Source organism: Camelus ferus, chromosome 7, assembly GCF_009834535.1.
Source record: "Camelus ferus isolate YT-003-E chromosome 7, BCGSAC_Cfer_1.0, whole genome shotgun sequence".
NCBI lineage: Eukaryota > Metazoa > Chordata > Mammalia > Artiodactyla > Camelidae > Camelus > Camelus ferus.
Window position 1 is genome coordinate 65,853,511 of NC_045702.1, and position 21,156 is coordinate 65,874,666.

Here is a 21,156-nt window from a genome sequence, read left to right on the forward strand (position 1 = left end):
GACAGCTAAATGTCCTCTAAGACTTATTACGAACTATACTTACACAAAGGGAAGAGATTAAATCCAATGATTTATCAAAAGCCACTTCCAAACCTAAATTTCTACTATTCCAAACCTAAAATTCCAGGTAGACAAATGGCAATTCCCAAAATTTTATTGTATTTACAGAATAATCCCAGTACCCTAAACCTTACCAAAATCAACTCCCAAATCTCAAAGTATCTAACGGCATTATTTGGATCAGTCTTCTGAATCATTGAGCAAAACGGGTACCTTTCCTTTTCTGCTGTTCTTAAGAAAGATGTTTAATATGCAATGTATTATTTTCATAGTTCATTGTCATTCATATATATATATACTTTTATGAAAAATACTGGAGTAAGTCTTTCCTTGAATTTTACTTTCTTAAATCTGTTACAGTCGTTCAATTTCAAATGGATATCCATTTCCTGTTGTTTACCAGACTTTATAACTTACAGTCAATAGACATAATAGTTTTAAACATAGTATTTAACTGACATAGGAAGATGGAGTAAAATATAGTAAGAAAGCAAAACTTTACAGAAGGATAAGAAAGTGGATTCAATGTGTATCTGAAAACACTTGAGTGCAGCTCAAGAAAGACTTACTGGTTTAGCAGGACATCAAGAATAAACGATGTTCCAAAGGCATCCAGCTGGAAGCTTGCCTGGTCAACGTGAGTCAACTGCATTATCAAAAAGATAAAAGGTATTTATTATTCGGCCATAGCGATCACTTGATAAGCATTTCTTATCATTTGAAAGTTTTATAATATCATAAATTAGAAAACCAATTCAACACAGAAATCCAATTAAAACAAAGTAAAATTTGCACCTTCTCAGAAGCCATTCACTAATGTGAAGTAAAGTACCACTTAATCAAGGAGGGCAAGTACTCTCCCTTTCTGCTTTATCTCAAGGGGCTAAACATTTCATTTTCAAAAAGACTGAACTGCATTTTATTGTTTTAGATGACTGGCTCCTTTAAAATTAAACTTTGTACATTAAAAAAAAAAACAGGGAAAATATGTTCAATACAAGAGTAAGTTAATAGAGTGACTATGATCTGTTTACACGGAAGACATTTAAAAATCTTTAAAATAAAAAAAAAACCCTTTTCATCCTATCTCAAATGTACACTTTAAAAATAATAGTTCAGTTCTAATTTGCCAAACGTGATTTCATAGAGGTTTCCACATCTTCCTAAGAGCAAAACTGAACCTCTGCCCAACTACTGCAAATATCACCTATCAAAATTTTCTTGGATAAAAAAAAAAATCACTATTTTTATGCCGTTCTAGGAACTCCCAGAAAAAAATCACAAATGACCCTAAATTTTAAAATATATATTTGTTACCCACACATTAATATCAGTATATTGAATAATCATGTGCCTTAACTGAAAAGAAAGGAGGAAGCAAAACTATTCATTCCATCTGACTCCCCACATTACCTGTAACTATATCTAAGCAGTAGGATTAAATATTATTTGATTTTTTTGTTTATATGTGTCTGTGGTATCCAAAATTTCTAAAATATATGTGTATCCTATGGTGAGAAAGACGCAAACACTATTTTAGAGATATGAACCATCAGAGCAACTGTATTTATATAGCATGTGAGGCAGATGGTGGTGCTGCTCCCTGAGAAACAGCGTTTCTTAGGAAGGGACATCCTAAGATTCTGGGGAGAATATAGGGCACCTCAGTCATACCTGGGAATTTCACACGAAGAAAGCTTTGGTATCAGGAGAAAGGAAAGAGCTTAATTAATAATCATAAAGCTTTCTGGAAACAAAGGATAACCTTCTGTTTTTAAATCTTTGAAATAAATGGGAGTGGGAGAACGGCACCCCTCAGTTGCTAACATATTCCAATCCTCAGGAAACCCCAAGGATGAAGAACTATCTGGATATCCCTTAGCCATATTAAACACTCAACCTTAACTCCTCACTCTTCCCAATTTAACACCCAGGTTATCACCAAATTCTGGCATTTTTTTTTTCTTTTTATAACAGTTCTTAGAGCCACAACTTACTCTTCATTCCCATGTCTGCCACAGATCATAGCCTCCCTGATCTTTACAAAACAGACTCCTTCCTTACCAAAACCCCAAATGTAAGCCTTCTATTTCCTCCTACATCAAATAAAAACGTTCTCTTCCTGGATGTCAAGATCCTCCTCAATCACCTTCCCCACCCGAGACGTAATGGCACACAGGTCCCCAAGGACCCACCCATAGCCCATTTACACTCAGCTCTCTCTTCTTCTACTCTAGTTCAACAAGCTACGTGCATTCCAACCTTTTCTGTAGCTTCCATTCATCACCTATACTGAGTGATCTTCCAAACCAGACCCTTAGGTAGTCATCTTCACCAAGGCCATTTCCCAGAAATGGCCCTAACCATCCTTCAAGATTTGGATCAAGTTCCTTTTTATGTTCGTCTGCTAGGGCTGCCATAAGAAAGTACCACAGACTAGATGGCCTAGTCTTTCTTTAATAGAAATTTGCTTCCTCATAGTTCTGGAGGCTGGATGTCTAAGATCAAGGTGTCAGCAGGATTGGTTTCTCCTGAGGCCACTCTCCTTGGCTTGTTTCCCCTTTTTACTGTGTCCCCACATGGCCTTTTCTCTATGCCTGTGCACCACAGGCATCTCACCCTCTCTCTCCTTTTACAGGACATCAGCCATATTGGATTAGCATCCATCCTCATGACCTCATCTCATTTAATTACCTCTTTAAAGGCCCTGTCTCCAAGTACAGTCACATTAGGGGTTAGGACTTCAACACATAAATTTTGGAGGGGACACAATTGAGTCCAAACATTCCTCTTCTATAAAGTCTCTCCAACCCACTCCAGCTTCCTTCTCTCCTCTTCCTCAATATGTTTGTTTTGATATGAGGGCATCAGTACTGACCAGTATCAGGTATTCAATAAGTATTTCCTGACTGACTAACTCACACGAGGGTTTGTTTGATCAATCACCTGGATGCGTAAATGAACAACTGAACAGCTATACATTACCTGCTTATGGAAATGCAGTCCTGACATTAGCACTGTTCCTAATACCCTCTCAGTGGATATCTCTTCTTTTGTCTAAAAGCTATTTGAGTTTCCTGAAGTGCTAACAACCGTATTTTGGGAACAGCCTGAGGAAAGCTCTATTGACCAGAATTGATGTCTCACTTAAATGAAACTCTCTCTCCTCCATCCTTTCTCAACATTCATTGTGGTGAACAGGGCAGAGGACACATGTTATTCATCATGGTATCATGATTACAGCGTGGATCAAAGTAATATTGCTCTTCTTTATTATCAAGATATTTAGTGTTTGCATTAATTCTGTCCAATTCTAGTATTTTCTTTTTCCTGCAGCTTCAGTTTACATCTGGTGTTTTATTTTATTGATCTCATCTGTATCTCAAAGAAAAACCCATTACTTAAATTCAAAAGAAATATCTATTGACGGCAGGTTTAACATGCTGTTTAGTGAAAAATGTTTGCATTATTGACAGTAATAGGAATAGGTTTATTGTTTTAATGTAAGGCAGGCTTCCTTAGGCTGTATACAGATTGATTCATTCACCAAACATCTTATAAGAGTCTACCAAGTGGGAACCCTTTTCATCTGGGGGACAAGGTGGTGAAGAAGACTGTGTTTCTGCTCTAGTGGAGTCTACCTTCTAGTGGAAGAAGACAGAAAGTGACAAGTAAATAAAGTGAACAATTAAATAAAAAATAAATTTAGAAAATAAATACACTGTTCTCTGATTTAATAAAACAGGGTAAGCAGGTAATCAGCCTTGGTGGGGTTCTAGGTGGTATGGAAGGCTCTCTGAGGAGGTGACAACTGGGTGATGACCTGAATGATTAGAAGGGATCTATATCAGACAGAATAATGGCCCCAAAGATGCCCACACTCTAACCTCTGGAACATATGAACATGTTACCTCACACGGCAAAAGGGACTTTGCAGATGTGATTAAGATAAGGACCTTGAGATGGGGAGAGTATCCTAGGTTATCCAATTGGACCCAGTGTAATCACCAGAGTCTTAAAAGGCTCAGAGTCAGAGAAGGAGATGTGGTGATGGAAGTAAGATAAAAATGAGATAAGGAAAAGGTCACATGCCAAGGAATGCTGGCAGCCTCTAAAAACCGGGAACAAGCAAGGAACAATTCTCTCTTAGAGCCATCAGAAGACACACAGCCCTGAGAACACCTTCATTTTATTAGCCTTTTAAGCCCAGTTCAGACTTCTGATCTCAAAAACTTTAAGAAAATTAATTTTAGCTGTTTTACGACACCAAGTTTGCCGTGTAATGTGTTATAGCAGCAATGGGAAACTAATGCAGCATCACTTGCAGTGTCTCTGAACATTTAGAAAAGCAGCCCCGATAACGAGTCAATTGCATCAGTGTTCAGTGTCACTTTCCTCCATGGCTTGGTTAAAACCAAGGCACCTATAGCAGTAGACCTGACACTCATGAGGACACAAGGATCAAACTCCAAACACAGGACTTCCCAGCCAAACCAACTTGCAGTGGTGATCACTAAAATACACGTTAGCGTGGTTTCCTGGCATTCTGTGTGGTCTTCTACCGTTTAGGAACCTGCCATCCCCGTATGTGAGACTTAACAAGTAGTCCAAAGAGAAAAAACACATTTCCTGCTTTAGGATATCTTGGAGAAATAATAAATTAAGTAGAATTACACTGAATTCATGTGATATTAACAATCCAGCTTATTACTCAACACCTTTGAAGTGAGCCAGGATGGTTCTCAGAAAGTTAATCCTAGATCTTACCTTCTTAGCTCAAAGGAAAAGAAACTGTTTAAGAAGAGACAACTAGTATAATATGAGGATTTTCCTTTTTATATTTGTGGGAGGGTGCCTAACATATACTGCCCCCAATTCTAATATTATTCACTTTAACTCCAAGATTAAAGGGTAGTTATGGCTGTCAGAGACATTTGAAAATTATTAGCGAAATGCACTTTCAAATTATGACATGAGAATGATTTTTAAAACTATTAACCAAATGCTTTATTACCACAAAATAATACTGAAAGAATTCCTAGAGTTCATATACTATACATCCTTATTCTACAGATAAGGAAACTGAGGCAGTGTGAGCAAATGTTTCCAAATCACACTGCTTGGGAGCAGAGCAGGCATTTCACTTCCAGGCCGTCTTTCCCATCACACTTCAGCCTTGCTTTCATTCTGCAGTCTGGAGGTGCCTGCAGGTTTTACTTGGTTCTAAGGAGTAATTAGTATAATAGGAGCATTTTTAGAGCCATGAAAATGCTCTAAAGAGCACTTTTAGATATGAAAAGAAAATCAAACCAGAAAAAAAAAATCTTTGGAACTCTGATTTCATCAGAAGAGTCAATAATGTTACCGTATCTGATATAAAGCACACATTCTAAGGCCAAATTGATGACAGCCTTAGGAATAAAGAACTATAGTATACAATATACATGGAAATCCATATGTTAGGAAAAAAATTACACAGGTATGGTGAAGTGTGTGTGTGTTCTAGGCGTGAGGCTGACTTTTATGGAAGCTGTGAAACAAAAGATTGAGGGAGAAAAATGAAAAAATATAAAATAACTATCCAGATGGCAAGAAAACTTAATAAATCAATATAATTACATAAGGATAATTTGAATTTCAAATTTCAAAAATGAATCATAGAATTTTAGGACCGGAAGAACCTGATAGAATCCCCAGAATGAGGCCTGTTTATTATTCATGGCCAACAGCTTAAATTTACATGTGAAGTTAACATAACCCCCCATGCTCCTTATGCATTTTGCTTTCTCGCAGCCTGTCTTTTTCTCCTTATTTCTCCTACAGCCAGTGAACCAGGGCCAACCTACATATTCCAAAAAGCAGATACAAATGAACTTTTCAAGCTTGCCTTATATATCACCTTTTTTTTTAAAGCAAAGATGACACTAAAACTCTCATGGTAGAATCAGACCTTTGACACCAAGAGAAAGACAAGGTAGCTTGGGTTTTTAATTAAGCCCAACCTGAATAATGAATCAGTGAATACCAGTGGAGTGGGAGTATGACCAATCAAATGGCATTATGCAACAGGATAATTCTGAAAATAATTAACATAATTAAAAAGAAGACTTCATGCATGTAACAGAATCTTTAGCTACTCAGCATCCTACATTCTTCTTTTCTATTTGATTGCTTCTATTTAGTTTTTTTTTAAACATACAAATGTAATTCTCAGCATCCAATACTTTGAGTTCAATAAAAAACAAAACACCAGTAATTACTTTTGTCTATCATCCCTGTTTTTCTACATCAGAAAAGGCAATTGAAGAATCACCATAAGCTCACTGTAATTACTCCATTGCCTTATGTGAACTTCTGACAAATGAGGTCAAAGAGACTACTACATGTCTGTTACCAAGAAGATTCCTCATTCTAGAATTTGTTGTAGGCACATCAAAAATATAGTTTTCTCCTGGCTACTTAGTTAAAATATAGAACTAATTTTATGATGCAGAACTGTATTACAATGGCTTTTGTTAACAGAGGATTCTACCCAACAGATCTACCTAATACATAAATTAGCATAAAATATGCAAGAACATTAGTGTTTTTCTATCCATAATTCTGTATCTATATCTCTATGTTAAATACCTCCCCCTTTCCATCTGATCAACTCAATCATGTCCATAGTTGTCATAATCTGTATCATGTATTACATTGAATATACACACTGTCTTTAACAAAAATGTTCTTAAAATCAAACCTGTTGCATTTAGTATTGCAAGAAACAAATAGCGTCCAGCAACAGGACATTTTAAAACAAAATGAAAGAAAATAAACCAAAAAGCACAGCCTTTAAAGTCAGGCAGAACAGGGTTTGAATTCTGAATCTTCCATTTATGAATGGAACAAACTAGGGCAAACTGTTTAATGTCTCTGAACTGAAAGTCCTTGTCTGTTAAAGACCAAAAATAATAATACACACTCTGTAGATCTATTGTGAAAACTAAAGGATAAGTTACAATCCATTCAAGCTTTGTGGGGCCCTGATCTCAGGAAACACACCAGGCCCTGGGGATACAAAGAAGAGTCCCCTGCATGCCAGAAACTCATCAAAAAGGGAAGATGCTACACAAATTTTTACAAACTATTTGGAAGTCCAGTAATAGATACATATACAAGATACAACAGCAGCCCTCTGACTGCCAGGTTACAGAGGACTGAGGAAGTGCTCCTCAGACGAACAGTGCAGGAACTCCTAGGTGAAGCCACATATACCACACACACAAAAAAAGACTTTTCTTAGATAAGTTCTTGAGAGGCATCCCTGGATTTGCCTTGCTGAGTTTCCAGTCTGACATCACTGAAAGCTCTAGATTCTGTGATTTCTGGTGGCCTAGGACTCTTTCTTCCAGTGGCCCCTGCTCCAACAAGCCTGAGGGCGGAGGGGCTGTGCCATCAGCTGGCATCAGCTCTGATTCTCTCATCTCCATTCAGGAAGTCAGGCAGCCTCATTACCTATTTATGCTCCGCTATCTTCTGATAAATCAGTCTCTCCATCATCTTGGCCATTAACCGCCCATTACTAGGCCTTCTTTTCAGGCCTGAACAAGAAAATGCTTACTCACATAAGCCTGAAAGTCGAAGCAGAACTTTAAGTTCTTTAGCAGCCTGAGAACAATACAATATGTAGTCATATGGAGCTGTAATGAAATCTGAGTGCAAGGAACCCCAACGTTTGGATGCAATAAAATCAGCAGACAAAATCCCTCAGATGAACCAGCACTGGAAAACCGATACTCTTCCTTAATGCAAGAAAGACTTGGAGGAAAGATTACAGGTCTTCCTGGCTCCACTGCTGACTCGACATTTGATTTTTGGAGTTATTAAAACTTTCGATGCTTCATCATGTTTTTCCCCAAATGGGAAGTGAAAATAGCATGAATACTGAACGCTGTGAGAAAAACACTTGAAAGTTTTTGTTTATGGTGAAAGAGTATATAAAAGCTTGTTGCAAAGAACAACGGCACTACTGAGCACTAAATAAAAGACAGGTAAAAAGAGGAGAGGAAGGGAAAGCCAGTTAAGCTATTATATTATCAAATAAATAACTAGTCAGTTCAGTTCTAAATCAGATAACTTAAAAGCAGGCCTGGAAATAAGGATTGTCTCTGCCAGCTGGGTCACAGTTTCTCCTGGAGGCAACATCAGAAACAGGCCCAGACCAAAGAATAAAATTCAGAATGGTGAGTTCTTTGCATCAAGATTCACTTCACCCAGTTCTGTTATGTCAATGGATTTTTGTTTGCTTGCTGGCTTAATTTCGTCTTCCTTATATAGATATTAGAGGCATCTGAGAGTTAAGGCTCACTTCACTGAAAAGGCCAGCTCCAGGTGTTTGAAGAAAGAAAAATCAGAACTATCACTGGACAAAATCCCATGACAAACAGCTGGTATGTAAGAATTCCATAGTGTGGGGAGAGTTCAGCGGTAGGGCATGTGCCTAGCATGCATGAGGTCCTGGGTTCAATCCCTAGTACCTTCATTAAAAAATAAAAATATAAATAAAAATAAATAAAACTATTTACCTCCCCCCAAAAAAATTAAGAAAAAAATTTTTAAATTGAAAAAAAAAAAAAAGAATTCCATAGCATTTTCTTTAGGAAACGAATTTACCTAGGGTAAGAAAGTTCTTTCTCCCCTAGAACTAAAGACTAAAACTATGTAATTCTAGAGGACTTTCTGCTCACACATGTACATATCCATATCCATATCCATAATGAACATTAAAAGGACCAGATTCTTTCTTTACTATCGCTAGTGTTCAGGAGTTTTCCAAGAACATAGTCAAGTAATAATCTAAGTAAAACATTGTAAGAGCAAAGCTCCTGCTTAAAAGAAGAAGAAAAAAGCAGTAAGTCTCTAACATCAAGGGTATTCAAAAGATGATTTTTTATCTGTAACTCGACAGTCACCCACCAAAGGCTTTCTTTACTGGGACACAAAATGAGAGAATTCCAGAGATGCAAATTCTTGCAAAAATATTTATTTTGGGGGGTTTCCCAAGTAGCTAGAATGAAGACTGGCAGGAAGAACACACTAGTTATCTTAATTACCACAATTATCAAGTGAAGGAAGGAATGGATATATGTGTGTACTTGTGTGTGTGTGTGTGTGTGTGTGAGAGAGAGAGAGAGAGAGAGAGAGACTGATTGATTGATTGATTGAGAGGAAACATGCAGATTACCAAATATCTAGGGGAAACCAAGTCACAAAACCATGGAATCTTTCAATTCACGCATAGGTTAGCACATAACAGGAATCTGCTCCAGAGATTCTGTACAACAATCTGCCCCTCAAATTCTTAAATTGATGGGTTTTCACATTCTGCCAGCTGGTGTCTCAAGCTGCTTTGAAGGGTAACTCCTTGTGATTAAATTACAGGGAAATCAAAAGAATTCATTCACGATGCACATTTGTGAGAAAACACAAATACCGAATAAGAAAGTTTTTGTTATCTGCTGCATTGCATGTATCTGGTCTATAGTCTTTCTGAGAAACTGACTTCAAAACATCCAAATCTAAAGAAGTTACAGAGTAAGAATTTTCAAACATGTTACTAGGAAAAATCTAAGGGGGAGCAAAATAATAAAATTATTCTGTCAGATAAGAGTAATGAAAGAGAGTCGAGAGATTAACGTACACTTCCATTATTTAGTGGAGCTCGTCACCATTAGCCCCACAATAAATCGATCAATTGTGTCACCTCATTCTGAGCACTAAACACCTTCCTTAGAAAAGTGAAATGCCTTTTAAAAATACACTGACTGTAAATAAGCTCTTAAAGTAGGAATTCTAAGAGATACTATTTTTAGGAGAGACAGAAAAACTCATCAAATCAAGTCACACTGTTCACTGTACGTCCGAAATCACATGCACATGCATGTGTGTGTGCACATGTGTATACATTATGGCAGGGATAGCTTGTAGCCAACTATAACCTGGAAAATAAACACTACTTGAAACAAGGAAGCTCTGGTGCTGGTGAATCCAAATCTATAAAGCTCTACTAGAAGGAATACCTGCGGCCCTAAAAGGGAGGCAGGATATAGATCCTCACTGGAAGGTTTTCTAGACTTAGGACAAGCTAACAGTGCCTAATGATATAAAGTCAGAATCAAATGTAGACTCTCCCTTAGCCCTGAAATATGTCTTCACTACAAGAAAAAAACCACAACAGTACTTTGGCAATTTCTAACTATTGTTATGACTTTGTGTCTGAATATCAAAAGGAAATAAAATCCTAGTCTCACCACTCTTTTCTTCACTGGCATGAACTGAACTGTTGAAAGAAACAGTATCATATGAAAGGCTGATGGAGCTTGACCTCCTCTGTGTCGGAAACAGAAAGGATACACAAACAGGACCGCAAGGAGCCATGACCTTGGGAAGGCAGGACGGTAGAGTTTAGGAGCCACTTGCTAGATTAGAGCTACTCATTCCTTCCTCTGCTTAAACTCGGCCTCAACAAAAGAGCAAGTACGCAGGGGCACTGAACTGTTTCCCATGTTCCATATGTGACTCAAGTCTCTATGCTGTTGATGTGTTTTGATATAAAGCTGAATAAGCCAAACTCTCTAGTTGTTGCCTCTATTGGCAGCAAATGAGAGCAGTTTAACGAGGCCTGCGTGCATCTGCCATGCTGGATTAAAGGATTCCTACAAGACATCCTGATTCTCTTCTCCAAAGGAAAAAGCCTGGCCACAGTCATTCTTTCTGTTCATTTTATAATATTTTTATAGAGTTTTTTGTTGTTGTTCCTCTGAAGCAAATGAATACTCTGAAGTCAAACAGAGTTCACTTTCAGTTAATTTATTAAATGATACCCTGGGAGAATTTCTTCACTTCTGAGAAGTGTGTAGGTAGTCACTCTGAACTACCCCCACTGAGTTTCTGGGAAGCAGCCTCCTGGCAAAACCTCCTGACTGAAAATGTTCCCCAGATCAGCATCCTCAGCAAACTGCCACCCAGCCACCCTCTTTGTCCTTCTCTGGCCTTCCCTGCCTGTTCCACCACCTCTGTTACCACCAAGATATCCTGAACCTCTATCATAAGCACAAGACTCCCTGAGAACCACAGCAGACTCTGTGAAAGATACAGTCCCTGCCCACAGATGTTGACTGTCTGGTAAAAGACATGTTACTCTTATACAAGGCAACTATACAGCCCAGTGAGAAACTCTCACATCCTAAAGAGTTTTCCCTCTGTTTTAAAATCTCTGCAGTTAGCTTAAGAAAAGCAGCAAAGGATGGTGGCTAAGACTGCAGATTCTGGAGCCAACTTACCTGTTTCAAATTCTCTCTCCACCCCATCCCCAACTGAATGATCCTGGGCAAGACATTTAAGCTCCCTGTGTCTCAGTCTCTCCACTTAGTAAATGGGAGCAATAGTATTAACCTCCAAGGATTGCTGGGAAGACTGAATGCCTGTAAAGTACACAGAACAGTCTAGTTCCATCAATGAAATTTATCGTTACACCACATGAGCCGCAAAAGTCTGACCAAGTGTATGTGAACAGAATTTTGTGTTACATCCAGAAGTCAGAATTGTCCTGGTTTTCCCTTGTCACTTCCAGATAACAATTCCTCCATTCCTCTCTGTTGGAGGTCCATGCCTGCCAGTTACACCAGTCTCCACTCTCAACTCTGTACCAGGAATCTCTGTATTCTCAACACATAGTACCTTACTTTGTACAAAGCATGAGATCACTTACAAATTTAAAACTAGAAATCTATGAGGTATCACCTCACACCAGTCAGAATGGCCATCATTCTAAAGTCCACAAACAATAAACACTGGAGAGGCTGTGGAGAAAAGGGAACCCTCCTACACAGTTGGTGGGAATGCAATTTGGTGCAACCATTATGGAAAACAGTATGGAGATACCTTAAAAAACTGAAAATAGACTTACCATATGATCGAGCAATCCCACTCCTGGGCATATATCCAGAGGAAACTCTAATTTGAAAAGATCCATGCACCTCAATGTTCAAAGCAGCTCTATTTACAATAGCCAAGACATGGAAACAACTTAAATGTTCATTGGTAGATGACTCAATAAAGAACTTGTGGTATATATATATATATATATATCTCCACTGGAATACTACTCAGCCACAAAAAAATAAAATAATGCCATTTGCAGCAACATTGATGGACCCAGAGACTGTCATTCTAAGTGAAGTAAGCCAGAAAGATAAAGAAAAATATCGTATGATACCACTTATATGTGGAATCTAAATAAAAAGACACAAATGAACTTTAATTTACAAAACAAAGACAGACTCACAGATGTAGAAAATAAACTTATGGTTACCAGGAAGGAAAGGGGGTGGGATGGGATAAATTGGAAGGTCGGGATTTGCAGATACTAACTACTATACATAAAATAAACAACAAGGCCTTACTGTATAGCACAGGGACCTATATTCAATATCTTGTAGTAGCCTATAATGAAAAAGAATATGAAAAGGAATATATATGTGTGTGTGTGTGTGTGTGTGTGTGTGTGTGTGTGTTTAACTGAATCACTTTGCTGTACACTAGAAATTAACACATCGTGAACTGACTATACTTCAATAAAATAAAAGTCTGACAACTCTGATCTGATAATGAGATGAACAAATGTTATTTTACAAACTGTAATTAGTCAAAAATGGAAAGTAGTTAGGAATATAACCATAATAGAGATTGCTTTCTTATAGTTAGTTAAATCAATTATTTCTCTCGGTTTTTTTGTTTGTTATTTCTCTAGGCACTATCATGGTTATAAAAGGTATAACCCTTACCAGCACATGCATTCTACCGATTCTCCTTAAAAATTTCTTACCTGTGTCCCTGTACTCATTGTATTCAATCAACACTTTTTGGTGAGTTTGTAGCCATTTGGCTAGATAGCTTGAAATACACATTATTTATAGTTCAGAGGGAGAAGAACAGAAATTTGTGCTTTAGGGACCCACAATGAGTTATGTGATTCATTCCCCACCTGTGAGAAAACAGACATCTACTCAAAACCATCTTGAAAAAATGATTGTTGAGCCTATTTTATAAGTTTTTGAGACAGTTTCTCAATCTCTATTTGTAGTTTGTCCCAATGCTGAGTCATCTTATTTTCCCTCTTAAATAGCTAACAGAACTCTCTTAATGCAATTTAGACTTATTTCCTCCGCTTGTGAAACAGGGTATGTCCAAAAATGACTTGAAAGTATGCTTCTCATCTGTCAGGCACAGTAGAAATGATTTGCTACTTTGTAAGCTTTATAGCAGGCTAGCACTAAAAATATCTACCAACCACACAGGATAAAACATGGTACAGAAAGAGTTCTCCGACATCCATGAATGTATAGAGATAAAAGAGAAGTACACTTCAGTGCACCAAAGTAACACTGTCTTGTAAAGAAGAATCCAAGTGCATTATTTCAGGGTCAGGGGATGGATTACACTCAAACACTATAATGAAAATTGTGTGGTCTTCTTTGGTGAGACAGTATGCTCCTTGGAGATCACAGAATAAAACTGAAAATACTGCCAGAGATATGAATACTTCCTCAGTACAGTTTTCAATGAGACTTTCCATCACCCATCTTCTTCGGAGTAGTAGTCTTGTTACTCATACTTGGTAGACATGCTCTATCCTTGAGGTCATACTGGCTGTTCTCTCCTCCTAAGATGCTCTTCCTCAGATATCTGCCTGGCTCACATCTCACATCCTTCAAGGATTTTTCCCATTGTCACCTTCTCTGCAAGGCCTATTGGATCATCCTACTAAAAATTAAAACCTATGCTCCTCATAATCCCCTGCACTCCCAATGCCCATCACAATGTTTTTCTTTTCTCTTCCACAGTACTGACCACCTTCTAATTTACTACATAATTTACCATTTATTATTATTTTTTCTATCAATTAGAACATAAGCTCCACGAAGAAAGAATTTGGGTTTTTTTTTTAATTCACTAATGTATCCCAAGAATCTAGACAGTGCCTGCCTGTATTAAGCCTTCAGTAAACATTAGTGGAGTAAAATTTTTACATGTCAGTTCACAAATAAAATCATAGGGAATAATTCCATCACACACACAGACACACACACATACACACAATATTAATATTGCCCAAAACAGTTAGTGAGCCTTAACCTGAAAAATAAAAGAACCAATGGAAAAATTTTAATTGCAAAGCTGGCAAGTTTACTTCATAAGAAAAGGAATAGGAATCTAAGTCTATTAAATATTTGCAGTCTTATCAGTTCCCTCATTATTCAAAGATAGGAAAATGAAAAGAGAAATCAAAAATCTCCAGTTCTAGTGAAACCATGCTGCAGAGAACAGGAGCTATAAAAAGGCATGATTGATGGTTCCAACATACTAAAATACCCCACGGCACAAGGGCCAGAAGGTGCAGAGAAAAGTGTAGCTTTTTCTCTCATTGAGTGAAATGTGAGAACTAAAACAGACCCAATGGCAGAGTCAACAAAGAACTTAAAGTGTTCGAAGCCCACCTACTACATATCTCAGCTCAGGAATGGGTCTGAAAGCCTCCATTCCAACAAAAGGGGAACAGACCTGGCACCTGTCAGGACTGTGACAACCACAGGACAAAAAGGATGCCCCACTCAACAACCAGGGCAGGCTCTGGTCACCACAACACCAGCCACATCCACAGTCAAAGGGGTAACTGCCAACACACACAGAAGAAATTTGTGGCAACCATCCATACTAAAGACAGACCTCGTGACAAAATTATTAGGGGTGCACAGTCTACATAGGAATTCATCCTCTTAAAAAAAAAAACCCTTCAAGACCACAGTGGATAACTGATACTCCATAATCCATAGTGCCAGAGAGATATTAGTAAAATGAAGAAGCACAGGAACTACTCCCAGTTAAGAGAATAAGAGAAATCCACTGAAAGAATGATCAATTAAATAAACCTCAATAGTCTACTAGATCATGACTTCAAAAAGGGAGGGATCAAAGCACTGAAGGAACTAAAAGAGACTATGAATACAGACAGAGAATATTTAAAAAGGAAATTGAAACTATAAAGAGGAATCAATTAAAAACAGAAAACTCAACAGCAGACATAAGAGCTGAGCTAAAGGCAATCAAAAGCATACTAGACAATGCAGAGGAATGAATCAGTGACTTAGAATACAGGATAACAGAAGTCACCCAATCAGAACAGCAGACAGAAAAGCAAATAAAAACCAAACAAAGCAATATAAGGAACCTATGAAATAATATAAAGCATGCCAACCTATGCATAATAGGGGTCCCAGAAGGAAAAAGAGCAAAGGGGACTGAAAAGGTATTTGAAGAAATCATGACTGAAAACTACCCAAACCTACAGAAGAAATTAGATATCCAAGTACAGGAAGCACAGAGGGACCCCAGCAAGAAGAACAGGCTGCAACCTAGGATCCTTTATCCAGCAAGGCTATCCTTCAGAATAGAAGGAGAGAGAAAGAATTTCACAGATAAGCAAAAACTAAAAGAATTCAGTAATACTAAACTTACGCTAAAAAAATATTGAAAGCTCTACTCTAAATAGAAAAGAAGCAGGGTGCTACAGAAAGGAGAAAACCATAATTGGAAATGTGATAACTACAAAGAGTTGCAAAGAATAAACATGAAGATGTAAAAGAGGACATCAAAATCATTAAAGGCAGGAAAGGGGAGCAGGAAAATATAGTTTTTTTCTCTTTTTTTCGTTCTATGTGGGATGTGTTTGAGCTTATATGACTACCAGTTTAAAGCAAACAGATACAGTAATGGGTTAATGTACTTGAAAAACAGGGTAACTACAAGTCAAAGACATACAATAGAGTCACAAAACCCAAAAAGAATCCAAGATAATACAAAAGAAAATAATCAAACCACAAAAAGAAAAAGAAAGGAACAAAGAGGAGATACCAAATCAGCTGGAAAACTAAGTTCAAAATGGCAATAAACACACATCTATCAATAATTACCATAAATGTCAATGGGCTAAATGTTTCAATCAAAAGCCAAAGAGTGGCAGACTGGACAATAAAACAAGAACCTACAATATGCTGCATACAAGAGACCCACTGTAGGGAGAAGGACAAATGCAGATTGAAAGTGAGAGGATGGGTGGAAAAAGACATTTCATGCAAATGAAAATGACAAGAAAGCAGAAGTAGTAATACTGATTTCAGACAAAATGGACTTTAAAACAAAGGCCATAAAGAAAGATAAAGAAGGACACTATATAATGATTAAAGGATAAATACAAGATAAGGATATTACACTCGTTAATGTATATGTACCCAATATAGGAGCACCTAAATACAGTAAAGCAAATACTAACAGACATAAAGGGAGAAACTGATGGGAACACAATCATAGTAGGAGATCTTAATTGTTAACATCACTGGGCAGATCTTCCAGACAGATAATCAATAAGGCAATGAAGAAACTAAATGACACAATAGAACAGTTGGACTTGGTCATTACATCCCCCTAAAATAGGATATACATTCTTTTCAAGTGCACAGGGAACATTCTCTAGGATAGATCATGTACTCAGGCATAAAAGAAGCCTCAACAAATTTAAGAGGATAGAAATTATTTCAAGCATCTTTTCTGACTACAATGCCATGAAACTAGAAATCAACCACAGAAAAACAAAGGAGAAAAAAACGACAGCATGGAGATTAAACAACATGCTACTAAAAAACCAACAGGTCAATGAAGAAATCAAAGAAGAAATTAAAAAAATACTTTGAGACAAATGGCAATGAAAACACAACCACACAAAATCTATGGGATGTAGCAAAAGCAGTTCTAAGAAGGAAGTTCATAGAGATACAGGCCTTCCTCAAGAAAGAACAATCTCAAATAAACAACCTAACCTATCCCTTAAAAGAATTAGAAAAAGAAGACCAAACAAAACCAAAAGTCAGCAGAAGGAAGGAAATAATAAGATCAGGGAGGAAATAAAATAGAGATTTAAAAAAAACAGTAGAAAAAGTCAATCAAACCAAGAGCTAGTTTTTGAAAGAATAAACAAAATTGACAAATCTCTGGCCAGATTCACCAAGAAGAAAAGAGAAAGAACACAAATAAACAAAATAAGAAAGGAAAACAGAGAAATTACAACCACTACCACAGAAATACAAAATAGCACAAGAGAATACCATGAACAACTATACGGCAATAAATTGGACAACTTAGAAGAAATGGACAAGTTTCTAGAAACATGCAATCCACCAAGCCTGAATCAAGAAGAAATAAATCATTTGAACAGACCAATCACTACAAGTGAAATAGAATCAGAAAAAAAAAAAAAAAAAAAAAACCCTGCAAACAGAAGTCTAGGACAGATGGCTTCATTGGAGAATTCTACCAAACATACAAAGAAGAACTCATACCAGTCCTTCTCAAACTCTTCCAAAAGACTGAAAAGGAGGGAGTACTCCTAAACTCATTCTATGAAGCCACCATCACTCTGATACCAAAACCAGACAAAGATACTACCAAAAAAGAAAATTACAGACCAAAATCACTGATGAACATAGATGTAAAAATTCTCAACAAAATATTAGCAAACAGAATCCAACACCACGTAAAAAAGATCATACACCATGAACACTTTCTGCAGTGAGCATATGATGCCAAAAGAAAAGCATATGGGCTTCTTCTAACCCAATTATTTCCTGAGAAAGAGAAATAACACAAACAATTAAATTTGGAATAACAGATTTTGGAAAGATTGTTGAAAACTGTTGGAAACTCCAGAACACATGGTTGATTGATTAAGTGCTAAAATATTTATTAAATATAGGAATCCACTGCAAGAAAATGGAAATTCTTCCATTGGGCTGAAGGCACTGTCTAATGCTGGCCAAGTCATCGCGACAGGAAGGTGAGCAAAGGAACTTAAACGATCACAACTAGTTTAGCTTGGGACCAAAACCAGAAGAATGATAAAAAGTGGAAAGCCAAAAAAGAAAGAGAAAAAGAGAGATTTGAGAATGACTAAAATTTATTAACAGCTATATTAAAAACCACTGATTGTACAATTTAAAAGGGTGAATTTTATAGTACATGAATTGTATTTCAATAAAGCTGTTGTTTAAAAAGCTATATTAAGAATCAGGGTTGTGGTCATAAATATATTTCAAATGCAAAGTCTTCAAAGAAGAGGAATGGTCTTTGTTATACGAACTGCTGCCTTCTATAAAATTTGGGAAGCACTTTCTTCCTCAACTCTCAGTTCCCTTAGATTTTTTGCCTTTTGAAGTTGTTCAGATAAAACATGTTTTTAAAAAAGAAAATAAAACAGCTACTAAAATAGAACATCCTATCCTCTAATAAAGTTAAAAATGTAGATTTCAACACTCAGTCTGGTTTGGGAACTATGAGTCCAACCTTTTATCTCGCTGTCCATTAATCTCTTCGTGTTATGCCCTCCCTTCCTTTCTTCACTTCCTAGCTGGGAGCAGCTCTAGAGGATACAGACTACTGAAGTCTCAGCTAATGCAGAGATGCTTCCCACACCAAAACAATGGAGCTGCATTGTTACTCATTTAATTTCAAGAAAACAAGTCCCTTCTGATGTCTGAACCAATATTATTATGTTGGGGAGAGGGAGGGAGGAATAAGATTAACTTTGTTGAATTCCTAGAAAAAACACAGTGAGACCAAAGCTGGAACTCACAATTAGCACCACAGTCCAAACTGTTCTAGTCTCCTGAAAGGTCTGATGCAAATCACAGCTCTTGTGAAAACAGAGAAATCTAGTTATCTGTGTACACAAGAAACTGGGCACTAGTTTTATACCAAGAAATGATCACGATGGGAGCTGAAAAAGAGAGAGAGAGAGAGCTAGCATGAACTGAGCTTCTACTATATGCCGAATGCTCAGCTACAAGCTTTATGAATATTATCTCTTTAAATTTCACAACATATGAGTTGGTTGCTATTCTATTCCTATTTTACTCGTGAAAACACTCAGGATTAGAGAAGTTAAGTGGCAAAGGTAGGCAATGAATCCATGCAGTCTAATTTAGACTGAAACCACTCTAATTTCAAGTCCTCTAATTCTTAATCACTATCTTATAATACTTTCTTAGAAGAAAACTTTGTCAGGGAATAGCTTTACTAAAAATTAAGACTTATTCTAAAACTAGAGTAGATTCTTCACTAGTACAGTACTATACAAACACACAAAGAATCACAAAGAAAAGAATATTGATGACAACCAAAGAAATTTTTCAAACCTATTACAACGAAGGATACCATGAGAATGAAGAGATAAACCACAAAAATTGTTTAAAGTATTTGAAACAGAGATAACCAATAATAGGAAAGAGTCCACAACATAGTTAAAACAACCATAAATCAGTAAGAAAAAGACATTTGAGAAATGGGGAAAGTATCTCATCAGACCATTCAAAGGAAGGAATATAGACCCCTAAAGGTGCTCTACCTCCTTAGTCATCAGAGAAATGGAAATTAAAGTAATTAGACACTATTTCAGACCCATAATATTGCTAGAAATTTAAAAGTCTTATGATTCCAAGTGAGGATAAAGATGGGGATGCACAGAAACTCTCATGTACTGCTGTTGGACTGTAAATTGGTATATCATGGTGTGATTTAGCAATATCTGAAGTGGAGAAGGTACAAACCCTAAGAATCAACAGTTTCACTTCTAAATATAAACCCTACAGAAACACATGCACCTGTGTGTATCAGTGACATACACCGCAAAAAATCAGAAACAATCTATAAATGCCATTAATGGGAGAATAAACAAATAAATGAGGGTGGGCTTATAAGATGGAAAGCCAGACAGCAATAAAAGGGATGAATTCATTTTACCTGGATCAACATAAGAGATTGAAAATCAATGTTGAGAAGTGGCAAAGGGATGTACGTAAATGAGAGTCAACACATGCATCTAAAAATCACACAAAACAGTAATATATACTGTTTATGGATGAATGTTTACAGAGTAAAAGTACAAAGGCAAGGATTAAAAACTTTGTTGCAGGAAAAGATGCCCACTAGTTGCAAGATCATTTCCTCTGGAAAGGAACAGGGAATGGAAGGGCAGGAGAGCATAGAGCTACATTAAATACGTTTATTTCTTTAGGAAAAAATACTAAATTTTGTCAATGCTGGGTGGTGAGTACAAGAGTGTCCATCACATTATTCTATCTGCCTTTTTTGTATGTTTAAATTATTTCAAAACATAAGCTTCTTAAAATTAAAAAAAGGAAGAAAAGTTGTCTTGAAATTTTCACACCACACGCACCTTCACGTGCTTGATTTCACTGATGCCGCAACAGCTCAGGGATGAGTAGCCCAGCTGCAGAGCTGTCTCTAATACTGTTGCCAGAAAAACTACAAGAAACAAAAATGAATAGCTGGAAGCTGCCAGGAGGCACACGACTCAGTCTTTTAAAACCTTCACCAGAGCTGCTTCACACGTACTAGGCTAGTTTATAAAACTGTGGGTCAGGGGTAAGGGGGTAGGGAGGGATAAACTGGGAGTTTGGGATTTGCAGACACTGACTACTATATATAAAATAGATAAACAATAAGGTCCTACTGTACAGCACAGGGAACTATATTTAACACCTTGCAATAGCCTATAATGAAAAAGAATATGTATATATATATGTATAACTGAATCACTATGCTGTACACCAGAAATTAACACAACTCTGTAAATTGATTATACTTTAATTTTTAAAATTTTAAAAAATTAAATAAATAAATAATTATGGGTCAGATCCTGACCCATTAGAGGGCTCTGAAATCACACTAAGTGCACCATGGACAGATTTTTTTTTAGAAAATGACAGAAATGAGTAGAATGAAAAGCATCCACTGCATGTATCAGGGTAAGTACTGTTTCATGACACATTTGTTTTGATCTTTGGGGTGTGTGTGTGTGTGTTTTCAGTTGTTCATACAAAAACTTTAACACAAATGTTCATAGGAGCATTATCCATAATTTGGAAAAAGTAGAAACAATCCAAATCTCCATCAAAATGAATGGATAAATAATGGAGTATTATT

At 36.8% G+C, this 21,156-nt stretch overlaps 1 protein-coding gene across 1 annotated transcript in view; it reads right to left on the bottom strand.

Moving 5' to 3' along the window:
- Nucleotides 1–21,156, bottom strand: part of ADAM22 (ADAM metallopeptidase domain 22) — a 206,215-nt gene that overhangs the window by 170,130 nt on the left and 14,929 nt on the right. Inside the window, 1 exon segment of the mRNA XM_032484054.1 lies at nucleotides 630–706. Coding sequence (XP_032339945.1) covers nucleotides 630–706 — 77 coding nt within the window.